Below are 12,009 nucleotides of genomic sequence, written 5' to 3'. Positions count from 1 at the left end.
TGGTTACTTCTGCTTACTGCTGAGCTTTCTCTGTCCTAACAGAGATACTTGCAGATAAAGCTGGCCTAGGTTTCAATGAGCAAATGTTTCCCTGATGTGATCAGGAGTCTGGAATTGATGAAGATCACTAAGACATTTGGACATAAGTCACAGAAGAAAGCCATCAGACTGTGGTGTCAGGACACTGATTATTTTATGCAAAACTGCAATGTGAAAAGCTTTGTATCCCACTACAAGGTAATGACAGTTCTGGAACCAGCATCTGTCTTAGGGTCTGCTTACAGCTGTAGTTTTTGTTTTCACAGATAAGGAAGATATCTACCTCAAAGGGACAATGAAGTATGAGAAAGGGCCATGTCTTTTTGATACCTGCCTCCGATAAAGTGTGTGCGTGTGTGTACGTGTGCTGTATGCATTGCTCCAGAGTACTCAAAACTGTTCTCTAATCCTTTTAGCTGTGTAACTACCAAGAGGTATCTTAGAAACTTTTTGTACTTTCCATGCTGGATATTTTCAGCTTGTCATTAGATTCTGCTGACTTTGATTATTTTCTTGTCATTACTTCCAGACCAAGAACTACTTAGCCCTAACTATAAGACCACAGATATTTGTCTTAGAGGTTTTGCCATGCATAAAACAGTATTATTCGTATTGATTCACCTTCAGCCCACATAGCAAGTTCAAAGGGAAATAGCTAAATGAAGAGAAATTACTGAGGAGCAGAAGGGAACAAGGAGTATGTTCCTGGGCCTTAATCTGAAAGGCTGTGTACCTTGTGTTTCACAAATGTCAAGTCTGAAAATAAAAAAGCAGAGTCTGGAAAGTTCCCTCACGTGCTGTTGCTGTCCTTCCTGTCAGGATCTGTCACTGTGAGGGAGATGATGAAAGTCCCCTCATCACACCGTGTCGCTGCACAGGGACCCTACGCTTTGTTCATCAGGCCTGCCTACACCAGTGGATTAAGAGCTCAGACACACGCTGTTGTGAACTCTGCAAGTACGACTTTATAATGGAGACCAAGCTCAAACCTCTTCGGAAGGTATGGTGCTTTTGAATTTAATTACACTGAAATGTCAAATGGCTGGAATGGCTGCACAAGGTACTAGCACATTTAAAGAAACATCTACCTGTCCAAAATGGCTTTGTACTTGCTGTTATTAAATCAGTCCCAGAAATCTTTTTTCTATATTTAGGTTAGTTAATTTACAGGAGAAGGGAATAGACTCCCTTTTGGCATGCATGCAGTGTAAATGCACAAAAAATAGTTATTTGCATTTAGAATTTTTATCTTCTGCCTTTTATTATTGGCTGATGTGCCTATTTTTAAGCCAGAAGGAAATCGTGCTCCTCACATTTTATTCCTGAATAACACAGGCCAGCTCACCCAGTGACTCTTAGTTGAGCCTGTAACTTCCAGTTGAGAAGGATGCTTATACTACTGTGGAAATGGCAATTATGAAATAACACAGTCATTCATTTTAGCTGCATCTGTTCTAACTGTTACACTTGTGGGCAAATTAATCACTTACACATTAAGATTAGTTAATGGAATCTAAACTACAGGGCGACCTTGCATCCTGAAAGTCAAATGTATGTTATCTGCACTCATCATCTGTTTTCCAGGATAAATCAATTTAATGGTACAAGGGTTGCCAGTATAGAGAAAGTAAAGAGTTTATTAACTCTTATGTGTTAATGTCTAATGCATATGTGGGTTTGGTTTTGTTTGGAATGAATAATTTCTCCTGTAGATTTTCTCTAAAAATGCTCTCATCCACTTTGGATTTTGTTGCATCTTTGAAGTTTGAGTCAATCTAGAGCATGGTGAGTTTTGATTTAAAATAAATTTCAATCCAAGATGCTTTGAAAAACATGTAGACACTTAGCTTATAGCTAGTACATGCATATATATAAAGGTGTTTTGATGGCAAAAGACATTTTGGTTTTGTCAGCCTTCCACTGGGAGCAGTTCTGAAAAGGATAGCAAACAGAATTCCTGTTCATTTCTCATCCGGAGAAATTATCTAGTAAGTCTCTGGTGATAAACAACAGTTGGAGAAAGTTGGATCTGATTTGGCAGGCAAAGCCTGTGATAAGAAAGGACAGTTCTCAAGTGCCTGGTAGATCTTGCCAGGTAGACTAGCAATTGAAACAGATGTAAATAAAACACTGATGACTAAAAACTTAATTATATTGTCTCAATTTTTAGTAATAACAGATAAACTTTAGATAAAGTGACAGGAAGGAGGTAATTGTATAAAATCCCCTGCCTGTAGCGTGTTTTCTTTCTGTTTTTCTGTTTCAACAGAATTTGCTTTAACCTTCCACCTAACAAACACACTTGCTACTTTCCCCAAGAGAACACGCAGATACCACTATTTCAAGCAAAAGTCTTTTCCTGATTGCATTAGACATTAGTGTGTCTTTAAAAATCTGGAAATAAAATTTATAGCATCCAAGGTGAAAAGGAGTGAATAATGTGCATAACTGTTGATTTCAGAAGTAGCCACTCTTTTTATTTTTTCTTGGAAAGAATTTAATGGAATACTGATGGATTTAGAGTGGCAATGTCATTCCTGCAAGTCTGTCTTTTTTTAATTGAATGATTAACAACATTCATTTCTTTAGCCACATCGCTTATCATTGCTTCTCAGGTATGTTTTTGATTTCCAAAATAACAAAGATGAGCCTTTTCTTTCAGAGAGGATGTATTTGTTTCTGCTCAAGACAGCACTGTAGCTTATCTCACTGATAATAAAAATCTGGCCACATTCTCCCTCTTCAATGCACTGCCAAAAGTATTTTTCAATATAGTATGGAACCAGCGTGTAATTACAGATCATGATTTGAACCCATTTCAGAAACCAAGATTAGGAAACTTTTTTCAAAGTTGTCAAAGTTAAAATTGTTTATGGTATATACATTTATGGCTTTCAAACGTGACACTTTTCTTATGTTATATTAAACGGAATGTATCATCCTCAGTAAGTGTATATACTACCATCACTGTCTTTCTCAGATTTATGAAACACTATCCAGTTTATGAGGAGCTCTTTTATAACCAAGCATTTTGAGAGCTGTAGCAAAGACAACGTAAGGGAGGAAAGTGATCATGAAGAGACTTGCCGTGTAAGCACAGTTGCCAGGTGTGCGTAGGGAAGGATTTAATTTTAATTTCCCCTAAAGTGAAAGTTTCTCACTAGCTCCAGAGGAAGCATTTTCAATGGCCATCAGATCTGGGTTTGAAGTGGCATTCTACAAGTGAAAGGGTCACAACTCCCAGACAGTTTTGAGTTTTAAATCTTAATTTACTTATGATGTGAGATTATGGAGTTTGGTTCTTGATTATACATTGCTTCATTATGAAGAAATTCATCATAATATCTTTGTAACACTTCAACTGCTGGTCTGCTGAAGGGAAAAATTATACACCACAGAATTTAATTACAGATAACTGTAATTTTGTTTGTGAAGTATCACAAAAGCAGGATTTCACAATAAAACAAAACTATTTTGATTCAACTGACGAATTACCATCTTTATGCATGCCTCATTGTTTCATGCACCCTCATTGTTTCCTAACCATTTTTAATCAAAGTCTAGGGATTCATAGCATAATCATTTTTGAATATCATGTCATATGGCTGATAGCACCCAAAAGTGACAATGTGCAGCATACTAGGTTAACATAATTAAAGATACCTCTATTAAAATCAATAGCTTTGTGCAAATATGCACCAGTAATTTAATTACAGAATCCCTGAAAGCATCAGACATCAAATAAAACTTAGATTAATCATGTTAGTGAGTCTTTGCATTGAAGTAATCTTTTTAAGTAATGATCAACAGGTAGTGCAAGAGTTTCATGTATTTCAGGAGGAATAATTACTTGGCTAAATACAAATTTAGAGATTAAATATTAAGCATTGCTTAGTGTATCTGTTTTATTTCTCCTGGTCTCCATTATGACTATCCATCGCTATAAATAGTACGGTTTTGTTTGTAGCTTTACTTTTCAGCATTTGCAGTGTGTAGTGCAGAATTTTTTCTTTGTAAAGTAACCTTATTTATCAAGCAGAGAATTACGAAGTGACAATAAGCTTGTGTCAGTTTCTTATTGAGCTCTCTCAGGTAATAGCTTCATCCTGAGCAAATCACTTCTTCATTAAAAAGGATGTAATCCTGATAAAGTGGTACCTGCATTTCATATCTCTTGAATTTGGTATTTGAAGCATAGTAGAGACAGAAACTGCATTAAAATGCTTTGAGTATGAAATGGATTAAGGCACTAAAAATGCAGGAATATCTTCAAATGCAAATTTCTCCTGTGTCTTGCTGTACTTGTAAATACTTTTTGAATTTGAATTTTGCTGTCCATTTAAGATTTCTGGTATCTGATGAGATGTTTTCCTTTGATGTCTTATCCCGACAGATTATTCCTCGGTGTCAGATATGTCTCTTTCCTCTCCTGATTTTGTTTTACCTTTGAAATGATTTACAAATAGTGTTGCATTTATGTGAGGCAAAGTAATATTGCATTGTTACCATGCAATGGTTACTCTTCATCATTAAGAAAGAACAAGTCATTTTTTGTTTGTTTGTTTAGGGAAGCACTATCTAACAGCTAATAATCATTGTGTTTCTGATTGAGAGGGTATCTGAATCTACCCCTTTTAAAAAGAGAATAAGGAGTGTTCTTTTATGATGGAGTGTTATATTTCTCTTAAACAGAAGAAAAGTAAGTGTACTAATACTGATAATGAAAGAAACCTTATCTTCATGTTAAATTTGAAAGCGTATATATGTCTTCTCAATGTTTACTCCTCTTGTATTTGTTTGCATACTGATAAATAGCACTTCTGAATCTACTAAAAGGTGTGTCTCTTTGGGTTTTACACCCCTGTACTCTGTAACTTCTCATGTCCCCAGCTGCTGTCATTAGGCAAGAAGAAAGGAATGCTCCTTCCCTGTTTGGTACCATTTATTTTATAAATTACCAGCTTGCCAGGTCTGACTCCCATACAGGATTCAAGGGTTATGTCCCAGCTGTAGGTATGTAGTTCACTATAGCAAGTATTTTGTTTTAATGCAGTAGATTGGAGATGTTCTGTTTGCAATGAGACCATCAGGTCAGGAGAAGGACACATCTGCTTCTGCTCTCTCTATTCAAGTTAAAACTGTGTAGGGTGCCTTTTTTTTTTTTTTACAAAACAGTTGTTACTGGCATTACTCTAAATCCAGTTGTTAGAGCTCTTTGCTACTGTGTAAGAGCCAAATTCAGCTCCCTTCCATGTGCTCAGTGCAATCCTATAAAAGCAGTAAATCTTAGGAAATATGTCTGCCTGGAGGAACTCATTCAGAACTGGATGCTTTGTGGATAAATCCTTATTTGATAAAATCTGGCAGTACGTGTGATAACTTCAGTGAGGGCAAGTTATGTGTTGTTGATTTATTTTCGGTTAAATGCTAGCTGCACTTGGAGAACTGGTATTTATGCTCCTTGTTTAGGAATGTGGTGGTGACTGCTCAAAGTGATGCAGCCTGCAGAGACATCTTTGTGAAATCAAAACTGATCACCATTAGAAAACACTCCTGCCCCCAGAGCAGACTGTCAGAACCAGAAGTGACCTGCAGCCTCTGAGGAAAACAATGAAACTTTGAGCAGTCATTACTGTATAGCTGGCTGTTTGCTTCTGATTGCCCTGTGCTGCAAAGTAGGAACCGTCTGGCTTTTACATCAGTTTTCTAATAAGGCATATGATAAGAAGTGATAGCTAATATTGCATAGGTCAGGTAACATTGACTTGCTGAGTGATTAGCTCTCTTTTAACCCGATTTGGTGAATACTTTGCAGTCCTTAACATAGCAGAAGATCCTACATTTCCTTTTGATTTCTGGTGTAGCTGCACAGTGTTGTCAAGGCAACCTGCTCCAGTGTTTTCTTTCTTAGAGTAAACTGTCTCAACACATCGCCAGCCTCACATCAGTCCTTGTAATACGTGAGGTCAGATACTTCACCAGTATGCACAAAGGCACAAAGCTATTGCTTTGGTATTGGCTATCCTGTCATCGTAGTGAGTAACTCTGTGCTTAGGGGAGCATGTGTATATTAAAGCTTTTAAGGTTAAAATAATTCTATAGCATTTATATCCCATTGTGATGCCTTGAGGATGTGAGGAACTACTTTGTTTAGACGATTGTATGTGTAATGTGAAAGAAAGTAATAGACCCTTATTGCTAATTAATTTGTATATAGGTAGCATGCTGTAGTTCGTAGAGTGAAGTTTTCTTGCATTTTGTGCTGTAAGAGGCATCGATAAAGAAGAGCTTTCTCGTGGTGGTAGAATTTGGGCTAGCTTTGCATCTCCTTTCTTTTCCATTTGGCACAGCTCTTACTCACACAGCTGCTCCTGATCCCATGAACTTCTGACTGGAGATGCTGACCTCTGGTGCCTTGTACCTTGAAACCATCATACTGTACCCTTAGGCTTGCAAAAAGCCATAATTCTGCGAGACTTTGCTGGGACTCCCTCACATGCAGCATCCTTTTAAGAAGCAAACAAACAATCCTACACCAGAAAATGAAACAAAGATTGTTTCCTCTTATAATTAGCTGCTAGTAACCAGATTTGCTGCTTCTGCTGCTCAGTAGCATTTACAAAAGCAAAGGGAATTCAGGAGTTCAGCTGTAAGTATTAGTTGTCCAGCTGTAGGCATTAGTGGTGTTGCCAACTATTGGACACAACCACGAATGTGAGCTCTTTGAGGTACAAGCTCTTCCATGCTTTCTGAAGCTGAAATAAACAGTTTTGGTCTGAGTTTTTTTTTTAGAGATGCAACTGGAATCAAAAGATTTTGTATCCATTTTGCTTAAAGGATACTACTCCATCCTGCAGTTTGTCAGCTTCTCAGTTATTTTTTTAAATAATTGGGGTCTGCTTTTCCTTTTTTATTTTCAGCCATTTCAGTGTTTCATTTTTATAGCTTGGCTTCATGAACAGTTCATAACAGTTGGGTTAGCTCAGGCACTGGAAATAGTGAAGAGAATCCCTTGATACTGGCTTTGCAACTAAAGAAAACGCAGACAAAACCGTGTTCTGACACAAAATGTATAGTTAGTAATATAAATTTAAAGAACATAATCAACCCAAGGGCTGACCTAAACTATCCATTGCTATTCATGGGCTTTTGTAAAAAAGCTGTTTCTACTATTCAGTTTTGAAACTAGAGATTTTACCAGCTCTAATGGGATCAAGCTGCTCTTCATGATCTGATTAATGTGTCTATTAATCTCTCAGATAACTAATACGTGCAAATCCTACAGTGGTTATTTGCATCAAATTTATTTTGTGTGAGAAAGATCTGCTCTGAGTTTTAGTTCACAAGCTGATGCTTGCCTACTGCTGGAATGCATGCAGAAATGAATTCTCTTGAATGTAGCAGTGCTACATAGGGTACTTGATCAAAATTATGATCAAATGGGATAATTGTTGTAGTTTATTCCCTAAACTTATGATTTTTACTGTTAATTTAATTTTATTCCTGTGGCATTTTATTAAAATTACTTGAAAGAAGAGCCTTTTCCTCTAGGAATTTAGATCTTTATTCATCTGCTCCAATTTGTATGCGACAAAATTGGGATGTATGGCATTTGGTGGAGGTCTTTCAGAATGAATAGCTTCCCTCAGCTCAGTGCCAGAGCACTAGGCTATAGTTTTGTGTTAATTACTGTAGCTTTTCCTCAGAACAAATTTCTTCTATTTCATTTGTATTTGATTGGATCAAAAGTGTGTATCATGTGGGAAAACTAAAAGACAGAGAAAGTAACCGCAACTATTCATTTGGAAATCAGTGGTATTCTTGCCAAAGTCTTGTTTATAGATAACTAAGCACGTCAGGTTCTTTTTTTTTTATTCTTGGGGATATGGTGATATGGCAAATCAGGCACACAACATATATAGGGTATATGTAGTTGCAAAAATAAGATATGTCTAGATGCGGTTAAACGAAAATATATTTAACAATACTTGGCTTTTGGTGTCAAAGGGCATTTAAACCAAGCCACGTGTTTGCAGTGATTCAGACTGATGCGGTTAAAGGAAGCTCAGAAGTTGAGTTACATTTTTCTTGCAGAGTAGGTCAATTGCTCTTACAACTTGAGGAATAAAATAATGACATAACATGCAAAAAAAAACACCTTGTTGTTCAGGTCCACTGGTACTATCAATTTAGAGGGTGGTAGAGGAGCAAAGAAAGGATTGGTAAAAGTATATTTGATCCATTTAAATGAAGGACAGAAATTGAGATGACAGAGACAGGCAAGATGTTCTTGAGATTCACCCAACACAACTAAATGTCCGCACTTGGTTCAGTGGCTTTTGAATATGGCTACTTTCTGATTCCAGTCAGCTGTACTCCTTTTCTCACAAGACTCCTTCACATCTGAACTCACCTTTGTACCTTTCCTTCCTCTACTTTCTGCTGTACTCTCCATTCCACACATGATGCTGGAGGGCCTCAGACTGTAGAGATTTAGTGCATGCTTCTGTAGATCAAGTCACACAGTAGATTCTGCAGGTAAATGATTTTAGGTTTTTATTCTGTAAGATCCAAATTAGAACTCTAAGGAATTTCATATAGTGGAAAGAGTGTTAAATTACTAATGTATCAAGTGTAAGAATCAAGGACATGGTCTGCAACCAAAGAAGGCCAAGCACGTTTAGTACAAGGCAGTAAAGCAAATTTTCATGCTTGCACTAAGAGAAGGCAAATTTAGGAAAATATTTAAGAACATATTTTCTAAGTGGAAGGTGGAATAACTAATATTCTATTGTAACTTCTGGAGAAGACTGTATATCATTTACAACTGCAGCTAAAGAAAAAGCATATTTGTTGTCTTAGCTTTTCACGTGTCACCAGTTTTATTTCATCAGCTCTAATTTTGAAATGCATGTTTCATGATACTTCTCAGCAGGCTAGACAATTAGATACTGAGGAAATTAAGCAGTATAATGAATGCTGAAGAGAAGGTGGTTCAGGTAAAGACTCTTAACAAAGCTATGATCATATATTTTAACTGTGTGCCTAAAGGAACATAATGAAGATGAGAAAATGAAAATTCTTCAGGGAATTTTCTTGTAATTGGACAAAACTGAAGGAGATGTAGAGGCATATAATAATATGTAATGTGTTGTTGCTATCCTCTTCTCTCTAATTTTTCTTCTTTTCCTATTTCTGCCCTGTTACCCTAGCTTTCTGTCCCCATCCATTGCCAAAATATGCTCAGATGTGCAGAGAGCCCGTTCTGCTTGGTGTTCAGAGACAGAGACTCTGCCACCAACTGCTGAGAGGTGGTTTGTGATGGCAGCTGTAGTGGAGGATGGACCTGTGGTCGCTTTCACCCCAGCACACTCCATCTCCAGTCCAGCAGTGTCACAGCTGTTCTTCGACGGTCCACAGAGTGCATACCACAAAATGCAGTATCCCCACCTGCTTTGGCTGGAAAATGAAAACTGAGCCTAACTAACCTTGAAACAAAATTATGATCCGTGCTTTGTACCACAGGAGTTAGGTTGTGCTTTCTTTCTTCTTTTTTTCTTTATTATTTTGAGGCCTGGGCTGTGATTTTAATATACATGCTGCATAGTGACTGTGGAGGAAAAGAATCGTAAAACAGAAGCTTATGATAGTAGCAGAGGCTGCTCATGTAGACCTCTACTGAACAAAGAGTTTCTTACTGTTGTTCAAGCATTCAAAGAGGAATCTTGTATTCTCCAAAGTGTTTACTTTCCGTGTGTGTTCTGTATAGTGATGGAAACTAATTCCTAGCAGATGGGAGCTGGGAAGAAGCTCCCAATATTGAGAGTTTATCCTCTAATTACTTGCCGTGGGGTTTCTTGCAGATTTCTCTGAAGCACCTGGTGCTGGCCTCTGTGTGAGGCAGAACATTGTATGAGAGGGACAGGAGGTCTGGCAACTCCTGTGTTTGCACAGAGTAGCATTTCTTCATTTAGTTTGTGTTGGAATGATTAGGATGCAGGTACTGAAGTTCTTCTAGCTGGTAAATGACAAGTAGTCTCAGTAGTACTTCCAGATTGCAAAAACAGCTACTTCATTTTAGAAATGATCTTCTCAAATTGCTTAATACTTCTATTTTGCAATCTTTAAGGGTCTGATAATTGATGACATACACAGTTAAAGTTTCCATGAGTTTGTGAAATGCGCATACTGATTACATCACTCAAGTCCAGCTTTTAGCTGTCACTTTGAAAATAAATGTAGTGCTGCCTTGATTTTGATAACACCAAATTACTAGTTCTCTGCAGATGACAATCTCAAAGTGTTTATCAAAGTGACATCTTTTGTTACGTAGTTCTTTTAATAGTCTAGACATGTGTTTCACACTGTTCAGGCTTAAACTTTTCTTAGTAGGTGTTTCAAATACGACACAGTAATTTGAATTGCATCCAAGTTTGCTTAGTGTCATGTAGGTACAGAAACAGATTTTACGTAAACTTCAGGCAGAGAAAGATCTGTAGTAGTTCATCTGATGAGCTAACCAGGGCAAGGAAAGGTTGCATATAGATCTGGCTGTATGACACAACATGTGACATGAGGTTGTCGTTGTTGTTTTGAAATTATATATTTATTTACTTTATTTTTGTTGTCAGTGACAAGGGTCCAAATCTGTTCCTTAGAAGAGTTTCTTTTCTGGGACGTACCTTGGCAAAAGGCCATCACAAACATTTCTGTTTTATTGAACCTGCTCAGTTCTTCCTCTTTGCATGTGCTCTGGGTGCGCATGGGGAAAAGAACAAGGAGGTTTTGTGGCCCAGACTCTTTTAGCCGGCAAACCTGGTACGTGCCCTTTGACTGTATGATGGACACCTCTTCTCTTGGAACAGGATGCAGCGAGGCATGCTTTCTCCTTCTGTAGGAGGCAGTCCCTCAGGTACAGACTGTAGCCACGTGTTGTTTAGATGGCGCAGCGTGGCCCAAAATGCTTTTCCTTAAATTGTAAGGATTTAAGTCTCATCTCTGATCAATGCTTCAGGTCTGCATGAGGCTATTTCTGTCTCCTGACGAGGGGAACCCCGTTGTCTTTCATTACTGCTATTTCTTCCTCCTCCACCCACTGCACAGATCCCATTCCTGCAAACTACCATTGCAGCTGCTTTCCTCCAGCTGGTAGGTTGATAGCAGCAAGCAGTTCGCTGTGGAGCCTGAGCCAATTAGTGCTGCAACAAGTGACCAAAAACCCTCCCCACACCACAGACAATAAATAACTCTGAGCTACATGTTCAGACTACTGACATATCTTCCCTGCTCAGCTCACTTCATCATCTGCTGCTCCAGCTCCTTAGGAGCTTTTTTCAAAAGCTCTGGCTAGATCCTTCAGGCCTGTTTTGAGATAAGAAAGATGCTTTTCTGTGCATTTTGAGGCTGTGTGCAGAATGCAGTTTCTACAACAGCCCCTGGTAAATAATTTTAGCCTTCGTTTTGCGTGATGATTTCAAGATAGAAGTTGGCTCAAAGTCTTTCCTTGTATATAGACAGAATTCAGAAAGTGTTGCATGACTTTAGCTCTAAGTGAGAACAGGAGGAAATCCTTCCAGCTGTCAGTGCTGTTTACATTATGTTTGTTCTCATTTCTTCACTTAAGTAATGGAGACAGAGAAAAAAGTCAGAACAGGAGAAATATTTAGTATGAGCAGTGTAATGCCCACTCCAGAGTGCCCTGTCAAGCCTCCTTACATGGCATTTAAAAACAAACAAACAAACAAACAAACAAAAAAAAACAGTTCCTGAGAATACCTGGGAGCTAAAGGCACAAGCGTTCACTCTGTGGCAAAGCAGCCCATTAACTTCACCTTCGATTTGGCATCTTCAGTCACGAGCCTCTGCAGGAGACAGACCTGATGTGGTAAACGTGTGCATCTGCAAATCTGCTGTAGGTAAGGAGTTGCTTCAGGAAGTTTGTGCAGACAAAACTTTGTGTCCAACGTGAGG

At 38.1% G+C, this 12,009-nt stretch overlaps 1 protein-coding gene across 17 annotated transcripts in view; it reads left to right on the top strand.

Annotated features, from left to right (window-relative positions):
• MARCHF1 (membrane associated ring-CH-type finger 1) overlaps positions 1 to 12,009 on the top strand; it is a 404,383-nt gene that overhangs the window by 380,129 nt on the left and 12,245 nt on the right. For all 17 annotated transcript variants that reach the window (XM_084518138.1, XM_084518145.1, XM_084518136.1 and 14 more), the window contains one exon: positions 859 to 1,039. In XM_084518138.1, the coding sequence (XP_084374264.1) occupies positions 859 to 1,039 (181 nt within the window). The remainder of the gene's footprint in view (positions 1 to 858; positions 1,040 to 12,009) is intronic.

This window comes from Aythya ferina, assembly GCF_964211825.1.
Source record: "Aythya ferina genome assembly, chromosome: 4".
In the NCBI taxonomy this organism is placed as follows: Eukaryota; Metazoa; Chordata; class Aves; order Anseriformes; family Anatidae; genus Aythya; species Aythya ferina.
Note: the sequence above shows the minus strand (reverse complement) of the source record. Positions and strands in the feature narration are given on the sequence as shown.